At 46.1% G+C, this 20,226-nt stretch overlaps 1 protein-coding gene across 6 annotated transcripts in view; it reads left to right on the top strand.

Annotated features, from left to right (window-relative positions):
- ADARB1 (adenosine deaminase RNA specific B1) overlaps positions 1-20,226 on the top strand; it is a 127,873-nt gene that overhangs the window by 55,090 nt on the left and 52,557 nt on the right. For 2 of the 6 annotated variants that reach the window (XM_084754300.1, XM_084754301.1), the window contains one exon: positions 4,080-4,250. The exons of 1 other annotated variant lie outside the window; for it this stretch is intronic. Coding sequence is in view for 3 of the 5 variants with exons in the window: in XM_084754299.1 (XP_084610425.1) it covers positions 17,363-17,462 (100 nt within the window). In the remaining 2 variants the exon portion in view is untranslated. Of the gene's footprint in view, positions 1-4,079; positions 4,251-17,336; positions 17,463-20,226 lie in introns of those variants that run through there. 3 more of the 6 variants (XM_084754299.1, XM_084754297.1, XM_084754298.1) reach the window with 3 other exon arrangements.

The raw sequence follows: 20,226 nt of genomic DNA, 5'->3' as shown, positions 1-20,226 counted from the left end.
GGGTGCTGGTCACTGAGTCCTCTGACAGAGTCTCCTGCTGCCAGCTAGTGCTCAGCTTCCACCCCACACCCTTCAGGCACAGTTCTTGTTGCTGCCTGGGCTGGGAATCATCTCTTTCCTATACCTACCCTTTCTCAGACAGTTCCAGGTCTCTGTCTCAGCTGAGCTAGCATCTCTGTGTCCTTTCTCTGTCTCCCTGGGTGACATTCCCTCTTCTCTGGGCCTGTGGACCTTCAGTCCTCCTCTGATGGCTGCCCGTTCTCAGGACTACGCTAGCATTCCACATGAGGCTGTTCTCGGTTGGTAGGGAGGTTGCTTCTCGGTCCTGGTGTCCTTCAAAGCCCTGGTGGTTTTATCTTTGTTGTTTATCAGCTAAGCTTTGTTGAAATGATTAGTAACATTTAATATTGATTTATAATTTTAGTATAAATCAACAGCTACTCTCTAACCAGCTATATACCCAAATAACCACACAGAGAGACTAGGATCCATTTAATCAGCCTAATGCACAATGCTATTCAGTAATTACTCTATCCTAACCCTCCAAGGCAGTATAGTTTCCTCCCATTCAGACTTCCCACAGTATAGTTGCTTTCTACTCATATCCTAGGTCTAGCTCATTCCTCCTGGCATTTCCCAGTCTTCTCCTCGTGGCTTCATCCTGTTTTTCTTCCTGCTCTTTCTCCTCAAACTTTTGTAGAGAGGGTGTGGAAAACTGCGACCATCATTAAATATATTGCAAGCAAGTCCATGACAACAACAGCCAAAACAAAGCCAGAAAAGGTCCAAGTGCCCTCTGCCGTGGCACTTTTCATGTTAAGTGTAGTTCCAGGCCTAGCTCTGTCGAGAAGGCTGCTTGCCTCCTAGTGTCGCCTCTCCAACCCACCATATGTCCATAGTGGCCACTGCTCTGTGAGAGCTGAGCCCCATGGGCAGCAGCAGGGAGCAGCGCTTGTGAAATGCATTTATTTGTCTTTGGGTCCCTGTTCTTTGGCTGAGAAACTGTCTTTCACCTAGGACTTCTCAGGCTATAAAACTTAAATTCAAGCCACGTGTTGTTTGGCCATTTGTTAAATAATCATTTTGACAGCGCTTGTTAGGTCTATATAGTCCCAGAAAGGCAACTGTCTGGAAACACAGTGGCTCTCCCAGTGAGCTTACTGTTTAACCCCACGCTCGGGTAATGGTGTTGGTTTCATGGCTTTGCAAGGTAGAAAATAAGAGTATTTAGTGTTTGGCAAAGTCCTTACTTCCATAGTCTGATTAAATTATAATGATAAATATCACTTTAAGAGGAAATGTAATTGTTTCATTTAATCGATGTGGTTATTACTGGCACAGCAAATCTATCAAGTGCTAGAGTGATAAATTCATGCTAATACAATTTGTACTGTACTGTTGTTGGTATCAGCCTTCCCTGGCATCAGTGTGTGAGCTGTTGTAGCTTCCTCCCAGCATGGCGAGCTTAGAGACACTCCAGAAGGGGGTTCTAAGACTCGGAACAGTCACCAAGAGGAGCCCCAGAAGTGGAGAGGGTACCAGCTCCTGGGGGTGTCAGTCAGTGCAGTGGTCTCTTCCTCTACACTGCAGGCTTCCTGTTCTCCCAATCATGCATATACTTGCCTAGGCCCGAGAGGCACAACTCTGCCTAGTGTGTGCATGTCTGCTGGCCCCACCCCCACCTCTCCATGGTTAGTTTCTGCCTCCCTCCTCAGTGTCCTTTCTCCTCTCTGAGGAATATAGTCTCCAGGTGCCTTCATGCCTTGTCACATCCTTAATCCCTGGCCTGCATGTGATTTCCTCCATTCTGTTTGGTGCTACAGGTGGTCATCTGCTGGCAGTGTTCAACAAGTAGCCGTTAGCTAGCCCTGTAGAAGCTGCAGATAATGTTCTGTAAACCAGTTGTCATTGGAGGCATGTTTCAAAGTTCCAGTGCTGGTTTTTTTCTAATACATATTTATTATATGTTTTCTGTACAGAAGGAAACTAGTATAATAGTTTTAACTGCATAATCATGTGCCCATCACCAGCTTAAACTAGATGGGCATTGGCAGTCGATGTTGCTCTTTGATAGCACCTTCCTCACACACTGGCAGATAATATGCCTTCTCACCTCTACTGTGAAATTCTGTCTTTTCTTTATCCTCATTTCCATGTAAGCATCCATCCACGTGCCTGTGGTTTGACTTGCTGGAAGTAGACTTTAGGCAACGGCGTTATCACACATCTCTTCCGTTTCTCCTATGTGGTTAACTTGGTAGATCTGACTCTTACACATCTGTGTATCCACAGCTTAACCCACCTTGTTGGGTTGAGTTTGCTCACGTGTTATTTGGTGCTTGGACTAGTCCTCTACGTTTTCATTATCTTGACAGATACATTGGACTTTTTGGAGCAGCCATCTAGGTAAAAGAAGAATTTGTGGTAGGGCAAATTCTGTGTTCTGATGCTTTCACACATGTAGTTTAGTCAGATAGTCTGTTTCTTCTGAAGTCTTTATAAGTCTGTAATTTTTCTTGGCATGTGTTAGTTATACTTAACTTTAAAAAGTTTTGGAGGTAAAATTCATGTCATATGTTTGGTGTTGCTATAATTTGAAGTGGTGGTTTTATGTTGTCTGGCACTTGGTGCCTGACAGTGAGTGTATCTTAAAACTTATAGCACATAAAACAACACTGTTTATATCATCATGACTGGGATCTTGTGCCCAGGGTACCTGGTTCCATGGTTCAGTGTGCTGACCTAGAAGACTTCTGTATTGATGTGGCTGGCCATCTTTCCGCATGATCTCAACACATGGCATGCTTAGACCTCTTCACACTAACTGACACCCCTAGACACAATCCAGGAGAAATGGGAAGAGGGAACCCGCTACCTCTTTCAGGCACTGGCTTGGTGCTAGGCAGTACCATGCTCACTGAGTTTGATGGACAGAGTGGTCACCTGGCCTATGGGACTTACAGTGGGGCAAAGGTCTCTTCCCTCAGAAAGTGGTATTTTATTTCCTGTGGTTCTGTGCTGTGTCTGAGTGTCACTGGGGAAGCATGCCAAGGCTTACCCTTATGGTCTCTTCTCCCATTGATTTCTGGAACTTGGTGGAGATGGGTTGTGACAAAGTGAGGTAGCCCTGGGAGACAGAGGCCCATGCCAGGATCTTTGTATGCCCTTCTCCCAGGCCTGGTGAGGTGATGAAGGAACAGTTCTGGGCACTTGGCCTAGATGCCTTTGTGCTGGCCTGACTCTGCGACTCATAGTCCTGGGTTCATAAGGCATCTGTGAGGAAGCTGCTGACTTTGGTGTAGGGCTGCAGGAGGCACAATGGGGAGACTTACAGGCAGGTGTTTCCTCATCCTGCCCCTTGGGTGACCTACAGCAGTGCCCTGATGCCAGGGAGCTCTTGCAAGACTTAGGAATGGAACTGCACAACATACACTTCATTTTCACTCCTAGCAAGGATCTACTCAGAAGCCTAGTCACCTCTGAGTATAGCTCCCCAGACATCTCATAGGAGCTCTGTTGTGTGCTGAAGAAGTGCCCTTAACAGTTTACCAGCTGAAAACACACTGAGGAGACATGGGATGCAGGTACTAATTCACAGTTCTCAACCTCCAGAAGCAAGGCGGTCACCAGAGTGAGGGCTGGGCACGTGTGTTCTGTGTCTATACTCACACACATGTATTTGCATGCATAATGGATAAGCACATTTTATTTTAAAGAGAGCAATTTTACCTGAGGCCTCCTTCCTTTCTAGCCCTGGCGTTCTGTTATGGTAACATGTTCACTGACCTGTGGTGGGCAAGTGAACCAAGGCCTGTCTGGTTTCTGTGCATCGCCTTTAAAAATGCACAAGAACATGCTTAAAGTAGTATAACCTTGTATATAGAAAGAAGACTTTTAAAATTCAGAGTACTGAGCACACGCCTGTAATCTTATCTCTGGGGAGGTGGAGGCAGGAAGATCTCAAGGTCAAGGCCAGCCTACCAACAAGAACGTTGTTGGAGTTCATTCCTAAAGTGCTGGGTGGAAAGCCTTTAACACTGAGCTAAGTAAGTGCCTAGTGATTGACTCTTTTATTACAGAGTGACGTGTGTCAAGCCTGACATGGAGAACTCAAGGTGTGGCTAAAGGAAACGCGTCAGCCCGGTGCCTCTCACAGCTATGTTAGCACTGCTGAGCTATGTTCTCACTTTGCTTGCCCTGAAGTTTTGCCTCAGGATTTGAGCCAAAATAAAAACTAAACAAATTTCAAGGTAAGTAAAACCATTTTTAAAATCTCAGAAAATCTTACCGAAGATGGCTTTTGTGCCAGGTGTGGTGGCTGAGGCCTGAATTCCAAGCCCTCAGGAGGCAGAGACGGGAAGATTAAAAGTTCAAGGTCAGCCTGGGATACATAGAAAAGTTTAATTAAGTCTTTTGGCTTACTTTTGAAATGCATTTCCCTGAATATTCTCAGCACAGATTGTTACTCTGAGTTTAATCTTTCCGTGGCCACAGATCTTCTTTATCCCTTGAGCTGTCTTTGGGGCTGACTCTGACTTCCTCACTGTTGATAAAGTCCGTGCCTTGTACCTGGTACTAAACAATATCTTATGAGAGCCTTTTACCATTTATCACCTTTTTTCCTTGAATTTCTTTGGTGTTTAGGTTTTTGTTGTTGTTGTTGTTGTTGTTGTTTTAAGCTTTATTTGTTATGCATACAATGTTGTGTCTGCATGTACACCTACACACCAGAAGAGGGCGCCACATCTCATTATAGATGGTTGTGAGCCACTTTATGGTTGCTGGAAATTGAACTCAGGACCCCTGGATAAGCAGTCAGTGCTCTTAACCTCTGAGCCATCTCTGCAGCCCCCTGGTGTTTAGTTTTTATGACTGTCAGTTAAGTTGGCATCTGCTCCTTCCTGTTGAGGTGCTGAAGCTCCCAAAGCACTGCTATGAAGGCTAACTCAGTTATGGCTGTATTCTAGAACATGAAGGTTAAAAGTTTCTTCTTGGTGTTGATGGAAGGAAAGGTGGGAGGACTATGGCTGTTGGAGGGTGCTCTGTGCATGTGGTCCTAGCATGTTCCTGGCTTCACTTACAGGCTGATGTCAAGGGGCACCCTGGGACTCTGCTGCACCCGTGTGACAGCTCCAGCGTAGCCCTCCACTGAACATCAAGGGCTGGCATGCACTGCCGACTGGAGGGCCTTGGGTAGCAGTTAAGGTTGAGGGAGTAGCTAAGGATGTACATGTGGGCAAAGCAGAACATCCATCTCTCTCTCTCTCTCTCTCTCTCTCTCTCTCTCTCTCTCTCTCTCTCTCTCCTCTCCTCTCCTCTCCTCTCCTCTCCTCTCCTCTCTTGTCCTCTCTCTGGAGATCACCATATTGGGGAACAGCAGTGGGCTCGCTTCTGACCACTAGGTTTTGAGTTTGTGCCAAGAAAGGCTCCACCGGTTATTTCTGTGCCCACAAATGTCCAGAAAGGAACCTAGGGCTTTAAAACCGCATCTGTGTGATCTGCACTGATGTGATCGTTGCCTTTTGTGGCGCATAGGTAGGCAGGCAGGAGGTGGAGAGGACAGAACCACAGTCACCTTCAGAACTGATGCATCAATAGGAGGTAGAGTTTCCTCTTCCCTGACAGCCTTTCAGCTCCATTAGATTGTGAGGTGAGTTTCTCTGTAACCAACAGTTTCTGAGGGGCCCTGATGATCCCAGAGCTGCAATGAGTCTGAAAGGATTCAGGCCTCATGCTGCCACTATGAGCTCAGCTAATGACCATCGACTTTAAAATGCCACAGAAGTAAGGCAGTACATCGATCCTGTTATGTATGTGCAACAGCAAGATAGGTTATTTATATCCTTTGCACAAGTAAATTGTTCTTAAAGAAATACAAGAAAGACAGGCCACAAGGAGCTAGGTGAAGCATGTGCTGAGAAAGCAAAGCTACAGGCGAGAAGGATAAACCATCGGCAGTGTGGAGCATGTCTCCTCCTGCTGGCTCTTTGTGAATAAATGCTAGCAGCAGTATAGAAATTGTGTGTCACTTTTATTTCAGATGATGTGAGCTAATTTTGTCAACAGTTTGGTGTTTTGATTTTTTTATTCAGTCTGGTTTGAAGTAAGAAAATAAATATGTAATTTGGGCTAAAACAGTCCTTCTTTTTTCACCGCATCTACTTTCTAGCAGGTGCCCTCCTCAGACAGGCATGGCACTGGGAGCTCTGCATGGCTGCACCACCTCGGCCTGGTCCTGAAGAAGTGCTGTGTAGCTCAGGGATACTTTTGGTGGAGGTGTCAAGTACTCTGCCTGCCATGGTGGTGGCCTTGTGTGCACTGCCAAAGCACATGGTAAAGATACGTAAGCATCACTGTGCTTGTATAAAAACACACAAATAGGTCTTGGCGTAGCTCTCTGTGGACAGCTTTTGGTGCATGTGTTAGTCAGGGTTCTCTAGAGGAACAGAACCAATAGAATAAGCATCTGTATATTAACAGGTATTTCTTAGAGTGGTTTACAGGCTGTGGTCCTGCTCATCCAGCCATGGCTGTCTCCCAGAGGAAAGGGCAAGACTCTGGTAGTTGTTCCATCCTTGAGGCTGGAGTCTCAGAGGATTCCTAGAGAGCTGCCGCTCTTCAGCCTGCGTTGGAGTCCTGAGGAAGTGGGTTCTCACACCTGCAAAGGAATGCCTCAGCAACAGGAGAGATGACAGTGAGGGTGAGGGCAGGCAGGCAAAAAGCAGAAATGTCCTCCTTCCAGGTCCTTTTATGCCTTCTGTCACCAGGATGGGTGGCCCAGACTGCGAGTGGGCCTTCCCACCTCAGTTGATCCACTCAGGAGAATCCCTCACAGGCATGGCCAGCTGCTTGGTTTTCGCTTGATTCTAGACATAGTCAAGTTGACAACCAAGACTGGCCATCACAGTACAGCATACAGTTCTGTTTTGAGAGGGTCTTGCTCATTTTCTGAAGCCCAAAGACCTGTATCACTGATGGCCAAACTTGTGTACCTCTGTCTGCTGCCATTGCTCGGCTTCACTCCCACTGGCTGCTCTCACAGTCCACCCGTCTGCCTGAGTGGTGACTAGTCCACAGAGGTCCTCGCGAGAACCTGGCCTGTGCCAAGACAAGGAACATCTCCAGGGACTGGTGCTCCAGAGAACTCCAGGGACTAATACAGGGACTGCCAGGGCAGTAGTCAGGAAGGTGAACGAAAGCTCATCAAGGAACAAAGCTCCTATGCATAAGACCCTTCTAGATCTTACCCCAGGAACGTCTTCACAGGCTACTTTATTATTTCCTTCCAAATACTCTTTATAAGGAATTGGAAGGCTGATAAAGTAGCTCAGTAGGTAAAAGTGCTTGCTACCAAGCCTGAAAACTCAAGTTTTATCACTGGGATATACACAGTAAAGGTGATCTAACTAACCCCATTCCTTTGATGTGTGTGAGAGTGTATGCATGCTCGGTGGTAAATAGCACTGGCTGATTACCCAGAGGACCTAGCTTCAATTTCCAGCACCCACATGGTGGCTTATAACTCTATAACTCCACTTCTAGGGCGTCCAGTATCTTCTTCTGGCCTCAGTAGGCACCAGGCTCACATGTGATGTATACACCTACACATATAAAATAGGTAAAGAAACCATCATTTGGGGGCACAGAAACAAACTGCTGTGAGAGTTCCACAAGACAGCAGTGCATCTTCTTCAAGTCTTATTAATTTGCCCTTGTTTACAGGAGGCCTTCATGCACCACAGTGGATTGGAATTGCTGCAAAGGACAGAGAATTCATTGGTGTCTGTACTTCTGCTTTACAGGGAACTGAGATTGCTTTCCCAGCAGTTCCTGGCATCCCAGAGTTTTAGCGTCACTTATTTGCCATTCTATCTGTAACTAGGAGCTAACCCCAAGAAATATTTCCTTACCACACTTTCGTTGATGCAACCATACTATCTCCTTAGGCTTTCTGTGCCGATCAGCCACCTAAGCAAAAACCTTGACCTATGCCTGTTGCTCCTGGAACCCACTGTGGGACTATGAGTACCCTGAGGACACAACCCATCACAGGCAGCGACAAGAGCAGGTCATCTCACAAGACTCCATAACTGAATAAAAGCAACAGCCACCGTAGGCAGAGAAAAGAGCAAGTCATCTTGGGAACGCAGGGCATCAGAGGAAAGATCAAACTTACCCACCTGGCACAGGTAGTTGTTAATGAGAAAGACTGGAAAGAGACGGGCTCACTGCAGCCACCAGACAGTGGGAGGCTCCAGAAGAGAAAGGCAGGGGACCAGACAGGCCTCTGGAGCTAAGGAATTGCTGGCCACAGCTCAGACTTTCCTAGCCAAGTTGAAAAATGTAATAGGTGTGCTAGTGTGATGGAAGCTAGTGGCAGGTGTAGCATGGCCCCAGGGGGAGCTAAGAGCTCTGTGGGCGTCATGGATGGCCCAGTGGAAACTGCTGCCCCGCCTTCTCAGGTGGTTCTTGGCAACAGAATTAGAATGAAGCTGCACACTACTCTAAGGAGCTAAGCACCCACAACTCCTCTCCTAATCTCAGTATAGCATGGAACCAAGGCAGTTGCTGACTCATGGCAAATCCCATGGAGGCCCCTGTGTGTAGGGCTGGAGCCAGGAGGGGTATAGTTCACCCACTCCATGTTTGGAAGGAGCCAAGGCTACCGTCCTTGGTCCTGCTTATAGATGGACTGGTGAACAGCCTTGCCAGCCTGTTCTATAGAAATAGTACTGTGGTCCCAGTGGCCTGGCTCTGCTTTTTATCATGCTATATCGCCTAGTGATGCAGAGACAGGCTCTGTAGTCTCTGACTGTGATCTGAAAACATGGGCAGGGATCCTCTGTTTGAAATGTGATTGTCGAAAGAAAGAAAGAAAGAAAGAAAGAGAGAAAGAAAGAGAGAAAGAAAGAAAGAAAGAAAGAAAAGAAATGTGTTTGTCCTAAACACTCTTATCTAGAGGGCTTGAGTTGAGCAAGTGGCAGAAATATAAAGTTGCTACCTACAGGTACATTTGGTTTACTTGGTAGTTGTTACTCTAGGAGCCACAGTTCTAAAAAGTTCCTTTTTACACTCTGTATCCATTCACCCAACCCCAGAGCAGCTCTCCTAAGTGCCCTCTTTTGGACAGCAGGTGGTGCTGTAGGATCACGGCACAAGTTGAGTCAATACAGGAACATAGCCAGTACACTGAGTTATACTCCCTCCTTTTTAACATGAAAAGCATGGACTTGCTACTCCCAAAGAAGGGTGCATGTGTTGTTGCCACTTATTTTTATAGACATTGTGGTGTTTTAAGGAGTAACCTCAGAGCTAGTGTACTTCTGCTATAGTTGGACAGTGTTGCTGCATACAGAACCTGAGTCTCAAGGTTGGCATGCTGGGGTGACTCTGCACCTCAGCCACTGCAGGGCCTCAGCAGCTGCTGGGCCTGCATCAGCCAGGACTTTCAGTGCAGCATTAACCCTGACAGCTTGAGAGCCTCTGAAGCTGAGGCGTGCCTGCCAGCGTTGAGCAGGTTTGCTCTCCCAGGTAAACCAGGATTTGTCCCAGAACTGACTTCTATGATTGACAGGTGAAGTCTCAGGGAGTAAGAAAGTGAGTGCTTTTACACAAGCCTGGCGCATTGGAGATGGAGGAGCCTTTGACTAGAGTACAATACCAAAGTGATTCGTGCACCTATGTACATTGTGGACTGCGCAACTCCATTTTAAACAAACATGGCATGAATGACTGTAAAACAATTCATTGGTGGGTCTCTTGGTCCCCTCACACAGGCGTCCCAATGCCTCCTTATTGAGTTGGGGAGGTTTAAATGAGCTGGTCCATGAAGGGACTGGTGGTATGGGTGAGGACCACTGAGGCACTCCCAATAGCTGTTCCCCGGGGAACTCCCTGCTCTATCCCTACCTCGCCTCACCCTCCCACCCCAGTCCAGCCTCCTGCAGTGTTTCTTCTTGCTCTGCCTGGCCCCTGCTTATGTAGGCCAGTCCACCTCTACAGATGAGTTCCAGGCACATTTCTAGTATAGGCTTTCGTCTTGATTCCAGACTTAGACCTGCCTCGCTGGGTCCTCCTGTGGATCTACAGACACTCAGATCCTGATCCTTTGCCCTGTGGTCTCTCTCTCTGTTCTCCTTTATACTTATTTTAGATTCCACGCTCCTACCCAGGAAGCCCCTGGCCACACTTCTGAGCACCATGGGATGCTTGCTTCCTGCTCCTTGAACTGCGGTCCTCACCTCCTGCCTTTGTGTTCCTGTGTTAAGCCTTACCCCCGACTGCTCCCTGCTAGCCTCCAGAATCCTTAAAACTAGGTCAGAACCAGATGAAAACTCTTGGTAACAGTCCCTAGGAAGTCCCACATGCTGAGTCCATGGATCCTTTCTTTCATCTTCAGTTAGCTGCTTAGTGGTTGGGCCAATGCCTAGCCTGCTCCTGGGCACTGCTTGCAGATTGCATGCTTGATGCTCATAGCCCGCTCCCTCACCAGCCTGAGGGCCACTTCCTTAATGTCTTATCAGACTGGAGAAACTTTATCCCATGCTGACCATCCCAGACATCTTTCTACCATCCACAGGGCATGCTGTGTCATTTAGTCGTCTGACGTTCCCTGTGCATCCTTCTTGTCCTTGTTTGAATATAGGTCTCATGAAAGCAGCCATGCATTTTTGTCTCCTGATGTCTCTCGAGCACTGAGGACACACTGAGCTTAGTAAATATGAGTTAGATAGATTTCTGGCTTTCTTATTATCAAGTACTTCTGACATATTTTAATACTATATTGAAGAGGGGCCAGGGAGATAGATGGCTTGGTGGTTGCAGAGGACCCAGTTTTGTTCCCAGCATCCATTGGGTGACTCACAGTCATACACATACAGGGTATTTAATATCTCCCTTTGCCCTCCAAGGACATCAGGCACACACATATGTACATAAACAAATCTAAACATTTTTCCAAATATTATATTGAAGAATGTTACATTTTCTCACATGTTGACTTTATATAAATAGCCAGTGAGTAACTGACTCATAGAGTTTATAACTCAAACTCTTAAAGAGTAGGAGAATATTCTGTGTGTGTGTGTGTGTGTGTGTGTGTGTGTGTGTGTGCGCGCGCGCGCCCATGTTTAGGGGTTCACTTAAATTTCCATATCATAGTCCATCATCAAAGGTAGTTAGGGCAGGACCTCAAACTGCAGGAACCTGGAGGCAGGAGTTGATGCAACAGCCATGGAGGGGCACTGCTTATTGCCCTGTTCTCCGTGCCTTGATCAGCCTGCTTTCTTACAGAATTCAAGAACATCATCCACACTTTGACACCATCCACAATGAGCTGAGCCTCAATTACTAATTGAGAAAATGTCCCTCAGGTTTGCCTGCTTATATTTTCTGGTGACATTTTCTCAGTTGAGAAATGTCTCCTCTCAGATGACTATGGCCTATGTCAAGTTGACATAAAACTAGCTGGCACAACTTGTGAAAATGTGTACCCAGTTAAATAGGATAAGATTATGCCATATTAATCTGATAATAAAAATAACTATAACCCCATAAAAGAGGCTGGAGGGTTAGCAATTGTGACAGAAGCAATTAAAAAAAAAAAACCACACAAAGAGAATACGTGTGTTGGCATCTGCCTGTAATCTGTGCACTTGGGAGGTAAAGGCAGAAGGATCAGGAGTTTACTGCCTGCTTTGGCTATATACCAAGTCTGAGGCCAGCTTGAAAAAAAGTTTCAGGCCAGTGAGGCTCAAGAAGCCATAGTATAGTAGTGGAAACTCAACTGTCTTCTGCTACTGTAGGTAAGGGGAGAAAATCCAAATTTTGGAATTTCTTCCTTTCTTTTTTTCAGAGAAGGGGCATTAAATATTTACTTCATTAGTTTATTTATAATTGTATCTAGTTTAAGAGTTCAAGAGTTGCCAGGTAGTGGTGGCACACACCTTTAATCCCAGCCCTTGGGAGACAGAGGCAGGCAGGTCACTGTGAGTTCGAGGGCAGCCTGGTCTACAAAGTGATTATTCCAGGACAGTCAAGGCTACACAGAGGAAAAAAAGAAGAAGAAGAAGAAGAAGAAAAAAAAGAGTTCAAGGGTTTAGCCAGTTTTCAGATCACATCTCTTAAACATTCTTCATCTTGATAAAGGATTGGATTAAATACCTTTTTTTTTTTTTTTTTTTTTTAAGTAACTGGTGCCTTACTATAAAGACAGGAGCAGCAAATCCAGTTCCAAAGTACACAGTCTAAATAGCCAGAAACCACCACTTGTTTTCCACGGACAGTGGCAGATTTTGCAATTTCTATGGCAGGCCTTATTGCTGGAAAGTGTGGGGCTGGACAGTAGGGGTTTTATCAGCGTGGATTGTTAGGAGCCAGTTAGTGTGTGTGTTGGGTGGATGAGACTTGCTCTCTACAACCCTGGGCAAAGCAACTCTTAAGTGATCCCAAGTAAAGAAGGCCACACCTTACAGCTTTGAAAAAGAACGGTCCTGATCCACCTCTTTGTAAACAAACAAACAAACAAACAAACAAACAACAAACCCTCACTGGCCCTAAGCATTAAGGTCAAAATGTTTTGAATTATTTTATGTGTATGGACGTTTTGCCTGCATGTGCACTACATGCTTGCCTGGTGCCAGAGAAGGACAGAAGGTGTTGGGTCTTCTAGAGCTGGAGTTACAGATGTTTGTGAACCACCATGTGAGTGCTGTGAATTAAACCTGAGTCCAAGAACAGCCAGTGCTCTTAACCACTGAGCCGTCTCTTCTGCCACAGAAAACTCTTTAAAAAATAATTAATATTAACTTCTGGCCATGGTGGCACAAACCATTAGTGCCATCACTTGGGAGAGACATAAGCAGGTAGTCTTTGTGAGTTGAGGCCAGTCTGATCTACATAGCCAGCCAGGGCTAAATAATGAGACTCCAAAGCAAATGAACAAATGCTACTAATTAATTACTTTTTTGAGAATTTCATATGTGAGTACTGTATTTACATCAGTCCCCCTCCCTCCATCTCTTTCTGTGTACCCTCTACCCCTGCTCTCTCAAATTCATAGCCTTTTTCTCTAATTATTGTTTCACACACACACACACACACACACACACACACACACACACACACACAAGTATATAAATACAGCCTGATGGGTCCATGTAGTATTGCTGTACATATATGATTTTAAAGCTGACCACTTGAGATTGAATAACTGATTATGGGGCTCATCCCTGGGGGAGTTTGCTCCTTCCTTTCTTGGCAGTCATTAATTATGCATAATTCTTCATCTAGGGGTAGGGCCTCATAAGATTTCCCCCATCCATGTTGGCATGTCCGCTGGTTATGTCATTCTTCAGATCTTGTGGGAAATATTTTAAAGAGTTTTATCCTAAGTGAACAGCCTAGGAATATTAAGTTTTAGACTTTACAATGAAGACATAGATTAAAAATAAAATTAATTAGTTTCTAAGAATGTCAAATGCTAAATGGTATATGCCTGTTTATGACATTCCTCTAAAGTTAAATAGTAACTTATGAAGACACAGCAACTGAAGAGGAAAACAGAATCACTTTTATAGTTGGAAAAAGCTTTGAACTTTATTTTTTTAAGATTTATATTATTTTATTTTAGTTATTTATTTGTGTTTGTTTGCATTTCAAAACAGGGCCTCTCGGTAGTCCTGGCTGTGCTGGAACTCTCTCTGTAGGCTAGCCTCCAACTCAAAGATCTGCCTGCCTCTGCCTCCAAAATGCTGGGATTATAGGTGTGTGCCAGCATGCCTGGCTTGAAGTATTTTTTAAAATTATACCCAGAAATTGTCAGACACACACACACTGGCTCACTAAATTACTGCATTCTGCAGCAGTTTTTGTTTTTTCATGAATCAGACTCCTGTTTTTGTTTCTCTTAACTAATTCTAAAGATAGAAGAAATTGAAAGGCAAGAAAAGAAGAAATGGTATACACAAAAGCTGGGATGTATATTCTGCTCTGGAGACTGTGGGATGAATGGCTTAAAGTAAATCAGTGTGCGGTAACCACACCAGTGCCACCAGAGCTCTTCCTGACCATATACCCCGGTTTCCCATAGCTCTCATGCCACGAGCCTTATTAAAGCACTAGAATCAAAAAATCACACTGACTGTCAAGAAGGCCAAAGATACATCAGTCATGGACCCGAGGTGATGGGCCGTGCGCTGGTTTGAACTATCACATGAGATCAAATGGCTGCTGTGAGCAGACAAGTGCACATACCACACCATTTTACTCACTGTCACCTAAAGATAGCGTGTGACTCCATATAACTGAGTGGAGCCAAAGAGCCTTCCCAGGTCCTTATTACAGTAACTGGGGCCACTCACTTTCCTTCACTGTGGTTTGGTGCTCATTCCTGTAGTTGCTTTGGACGCCATGGTGGGAGCTGCACCTTGTACACCTGATCTTCGCTGTGAGTTTGGATTTCCAGTGGATAACCAAGCAGACAAATGACCACAGCCATGATTTTTGTCTGTGGTGACTTGTGAAAAGAAACTATAAAACCTGTCATCTAGGTTGGAGATGTGACCAGATGTTCTTCAAAGCAAGTCGTCTGCTTCCAAGGCCAGGCATCCTGTGGGCACAGTAAAAACACAGCAACAGCAACCGCTTAGGTACCTTAGAGCTGTAGGATAGAGCTAGCTCACCCTGGTTCTGGTGTCCAGGCCTGTGAGACCACCTGACCTCTCCATGGTGCCTCTAGGTGACCCTGCTAACTTTTTCTTCAGCAGCCCCTCCTACCCATGCTGACTACCTGGCTTGAGGCCCAGTGAGGTGGCAGGCCTGACAGACACCCTTCGTGGACTAACACTGGAGACATGGCAGTGTTGCTACCAAAACTATCTCTGTGAAAGGGTTCCCTGGCTTCCTGGACACAGAACAACCTTAAAGATGCTTCCCCCATACCCAGTCTCTCCTTAGATGTACTATTTGCACCCCAGGGACTATCCTCCGTTCCCAAGTGCCCAAGGCTGCGACAGACTCAGGGAGCACAAACAGTATAAAAGGCATTAAGGCTAAATAATTGCTCGTAGGATTGGGCTTGGCGCTGACTGCTCCTGCCTACTAATAACCCCTCTGCATATCTGTGGAGTGGCTACCTCCAGTCATGGGTTGAAAACGTTTGGGAAAAATTGCATCTGGGCTAAGCATGTACAGACTTCCCTTGCCGTTTCTAAACAATATAGTGTGGCCACTATTCATACGACAGTTGCGTTGTACTGGGTATTAAAGGTACTTGTGAAGTGATTTAAAGTCTGCCTGAAGATGTGCGTTCAGGTCATGCAGATACTGCGTCACTTATGTCGGGGATTCTGGGATGGGGTCTGGCATCCTGGCTCAGTCCCCAGAAGACAGAGATACAGCAGCCCTAGAATGATGGGTAAGAGTCCTGAGAGACGGGAGCTTCATGGGTGGGCAGAGCCCAGGTGAATGGGTTCCAGGCCGGGTTCTCCTGTGCAGGACCTAATAAAGTGATGGAAGTATGACAAGGTGGGCACTGCCTTCCCGCCTGGGCTCAGGAGGGTCAGCTGTGTGGCAACATCTATTGCTCTGGTCCCTAGCAGTCCAGGGAGTAGGAACAGTGCTGGCTTCTGCCTGCACCCACTGATTACTGCAGCTCCCCCTCTGAGGAGCTGAGCTCTGCGTCCTCTGGTTCTGGTCTTCCCCTGGGGAGCATGCTTCTCACCCCTGCTGCCCACCTCAGGCATGGCTTAAGAGCTTGAATCCGTTCTTCTCCGCCTCTCTTCCATCATTCCTTTTCCCTGCTTTACAGCTAGGGCTGCACCAGCCTTGTCTCTTCACATCCCACCCTCCTGCCGTTGCACTGTAGGGTATAAATGTGGATTGTGCATGGCTCTCAGGATAAGGTAACGCTTATAAAATAACTTAATGTGTCAAAATTATTTAAATCAAATTTGTTAGGCCAAACTAATAGTATTGCATAAATATAAAGCTATGGGTAACTCTGTAAGCCAGTGTTCATGTAGTAGCCAGTATGGAGTGGAAGGTGTGGCTTGCATGGAGCATGTCATGTACATTTGAGTGCAGCTGTCAGTATTACACCAACTCATGCAGCTTGAGACTGACCAGCTGTGAATGGTGCTGAGCACCGCTGCTGAAGGTTTCTGTTATGCCATGCATGGTATAACACATGAGAGCTTACACGTGTGTTCTCTCTACTCACCTCTTCCATGTTGTTAATTCTCCTGACAGTTCTTCTGCGAAGCATTTCACGCAGTTCTTTGTTCGGGGACCTAGGCTTGAGATGTAATGAGAAGTCTCCCTGGAGTCTGACAGCATATGTCTGTCTGTCTGGAGCAGCTTTAGGGCTGTTGGGATTGTTCTGTGCCAGGATTACTTGTGTAACCTGAGTGACAGAGGTACTGTGTGCTGTGTGGAGTGCATATATATTTGTGTACATGTTTTCCTGTACATCTTTTATGTGTAGCTTAAACATGCAAGCTATGGTGTGTGACTTATGTATGTATATGTATACATACGTGTATGTTATTTGTGTATGCATGTTTGCAGAGTATGGGTCTCTGCTGGTTGGAGTACTAGGTGAGGCTGGCTCTGTATGTTAGTCCCCTAGGCATGATGGAAAATACAAAGGAGCTAGTGTCTTCCCCAATCCTTGCGCTCCCATCATCAGTGACCATGATCTACACTCTTGAAGGAACCAGGTTAGCACTGGTCCCAAACACATGAACGAAGAAAGGAGGAGGCACCAGAGAGACTGTTTGAAAGTGGCCATGTCCTGGGGACAGTACTGGGCCAGCCTCACCGGTCACTGGCATGTTCATGACTTCTCTCTTCTCCCTTGTCCACCCTGTCTGCATTGTGCCTTACAGAAGCCTGTTTTTGCTTTTGGTCCTTTTTTTCCCTCCTGCTCTTTTATTGTACAAACTACTCTTCTATTGGTGCTCTTATTCATAATTTAGGAGTTTTTGTTGAGACAGGACTTTGATGTTTGTTGTAAGAGACTGTTTTCCCAGAAAGGTTTGCAGGCACTGCACTTTTCTCCTTCTACTCAGTGCTTAGTGCTGGAATTGGAGGGTTAACTGTCACATGTTACTTTCTGGGTGGTGTGTGAGGAAATCACTGTGTCTTTGGGTCCCATTCAACCCAGTCCTGCCAAACTCTGAGGCTTAATGAATGAGCCTGAGACAGAGGAGCAGTCAGTCACTTGTATCCTGCCGGCAGGGGTGGCTGTCGCCTCAGCCTCAGCTTTGCACACTGAAATGATCCTCCGTGTTATTGCCGAGCGACCAAGGGACGCAGAATGAGCTTGGGACTAGCAGGCACTAGCAGCCACTCCTCGGTCCATATGGCATCGCTGGGCTTGGGGACTTTGACCTCAGGCACCTTCTTCGGCATCGTGGGGCGTCGGTTTAAAAGGAGGCGCAAGAAGCGCTCTGAGAGGAAAGGTAATTACTTGGCCATGTAGGTGGAGCTTCCATGCCACACAGTAGTGCCTTCTGGGGTGGGCTGCCTGTGGCTCAGCCTTGCCGGTTGCTTCACTGTTGATTTTACTGCCCTCTTTGGCTGATACTTTATGGGATTTGATAGGGCATGCTGACAAAGGAAGCTTTGAAAACGTTGTAAGTGCGAGCAGAGGTCCTTTTAGCTTCTGTCTATGGGGTGTTTTTGGGAGGATGTTTGTGAGGCTGTGGAAGTTTGAAGCGTTAGCATTACAAGGCTTTTCTCTAGAGAGATGATTCATAGCAACTGCCTTTCGCTGCCACTCTTTATTAGTGCCCCTTTGCTCTAAATTTGAATATTATACTGGGAGGGTAAGACCGAGGCTGTCACTGTGGAAATATTTCCCTTCTGCAGAAGCAGGGATAAATCCTTCACAGTCAGCACCCGGCTTATTTCAGTACTTAGTTCCACTCAGTGTTTTAAGACACTAAAGTCCATAGTTTTTGTTTTTTTAAGAACAATATTGAGAAGTTTTTATAGTAGTAAAAACATCATGTGCCCTCAAGGGCACAGGAACAGTGTCCACTACTATAAAAATTGCCAACCATTGGCTTGTGGAGGGAAAACATTCCATATAAGCTATAACAGTTGCTGTCTTCATATAATTGCAAGTATTAGAAAATGTCCCAGTGAAAAACTGCTCCTAGCTGGGAACAGCTGGCTATGTTGCGTGGCTCACTGCCCCTGCCTCTTCTTTCCCTAGGCATTGCCTCAGGGCTGCCACCCCACAGGATTAGGACATGACCTGTCACCATGACAAGCTCTGTAGCCAACAATGATAATTCCTCAGGAAATAAAATGAACTATAGTTTTTAAAGGATGAAGAAGGCATTAATTTTAGAGCCAGCAGTCTTTGTAGTTTGTGCAGTGTAGTGAAAACTGGCATACTTAATAGAATGTTGGGGTAGGATGACATCACGGTCCCTATATCCTTGTGGGCAAAGCACATGTGCTGTTTTTACTAATATATGTATAGAACAAAGATAGGCTTAAAAAATCTAATTTATTACCCACTCACACTCATCTTAGTCCAGTCCTGCTGGCCTTTGTGTCTTCCATTAAGTTTTAAAAGGTAGGTAGTCCTGATGCCAGCCAGGAACACAAAAGCAAACTATGGGAGGTGCTAGTCCAATAGCTCAGTTTAGAAATGCAACTTGCTCCTCAGACCCTCAGCACAAGCCACCTAGCTGGGAAACTGTTGGGACGCACAAGCCTAATTCTGACCTCATTCTTTGAACTTACTGCAGGCCCAGCTCAGGGCGCCCTTCTCAAGTACTCTGGAGCTGTGTCAGCTGCAGGAAAAGCTCTGCTGCGAGGGTGTCTTCTTCAGGCTAGCATCTTAAAGAACAGAGTATCACACAGAAGCAGCTAGGCCATGCTTCTTAATCAGCTCATTTTCAATTACTGAGCAGCCTGACTGTGTGGTGGCACTTGTTCTTGGTGGCTTATAATATGTCTTTGAAATGAATGGAAACATCTTTAAAACCATGGAGGCTGTTAGGACTGGACATCTAGGTACACCAAGGTTATTTAAGATTGGAAGTGTGAGCTTTTGAAGTACTTTAGGGGGTTACAGATCATGTGTAATCAATTGTGTTTTTTTCCAAGGCTGGGATAATGCTTGTGTTCTACAATTTAGTTCTGTGGTGAAACTGTAGTGGCAAGCTGCTTGTTTAACTGTGACAACAATACAATTTCAGTGATTTTCCCCTCCCTCTTGCATTTCCTGTGTGGCTGCTGAGCCCCTGACAGGACAAACATCGGTTAGCTTGTGTGCGGCTCAGGAGGAGCCACCAACACAGCAAAAAGTCCTGTGGGAAGGAAAGCTGTTTAGTCCTGGTGCTGACCAGGCAAATGCTGCTGGTCAAGGCCTGAGGGGAGCATTTGGCATGGTTGGACTGTGAGGCACATTAGAGCCTAGTCAGAGGTCAGTCCCCAGCCGCCATGTAGGTGACTGGTGGGGTGAGCTGAAATGCAGAGGTGTTCCTGTGTTCTATTCCCCACCATCACCACCACATTGTATGCGTGAGGTCCCATATCTCTGTCTTGTCCTTCTGCTTCCTCATTTAGTCTTTTGTTTGTCCCACATGTGAGAACATCTTTAGCCTGTTCCCAGTCTTTCTGCACATATGTGAAGACTGTTGTCAGGTGCTTTGATCTGAGGCTCGCCTCCTTTGCTCGTTTTCAGGGTGGAGAAATGAATGGAGTTGGCGCACTGTGGAAATGAGGCTGTAGTTCTGCAGAGGCACGCACTCTCTGGGCATGCTGGAAAATAATCCTGAGACTTATAGCAGGCGTCCCTGCCCGGTGTGAAGAAGACAGCTGGTCATGAGTGATCCCAGGATGCTGTCATGTCTTCCTTAGTCTCAGCTCTAGTCTGTGCAGCGAGGATCTCTTTCAGAGAGGAAGCACAAGGCAAGGGTTGGAACGTGGGATGGAGTGGCCCAACCCTTCCGTACATCTACCCACCCATCTAACGATGCCCATAGGGAACGTCTGCATACTGCCTTCAGAGACTTGGCCGTTCACAGCACAGATGTAGCACGGGATTTCAGTAGTGAGAGTGCTGCTGACTGTCAGGCATAAGGTTCGCCCTGGAATCTTGTTGTGTGAGTAGGGAGGTGACTTCAGTAAATTGTGGCTGCTCTGCTATTTGTGCAGGTAGGACATTCCCTGGGCTCTGGGAGAGTGGAAGATAATCTGCAATGT

The sequence above is a fragment of the Acomys minous genome (assembly GCF_964271855.1).
Source record: "Acomys minous genome assembly, chromosome: 13".
NCBI classification, from domain to species: Eukaryota; Metazoa; Chordata; class Mammalia; order Rodentia; family Muridae; genus Acomys; species Acomys minous.
The sequence above is the reverse complement of the archived record's forward strand: the minus strand, read 5'-3'. Positions and strand labels throughout refer to the sequence as shown.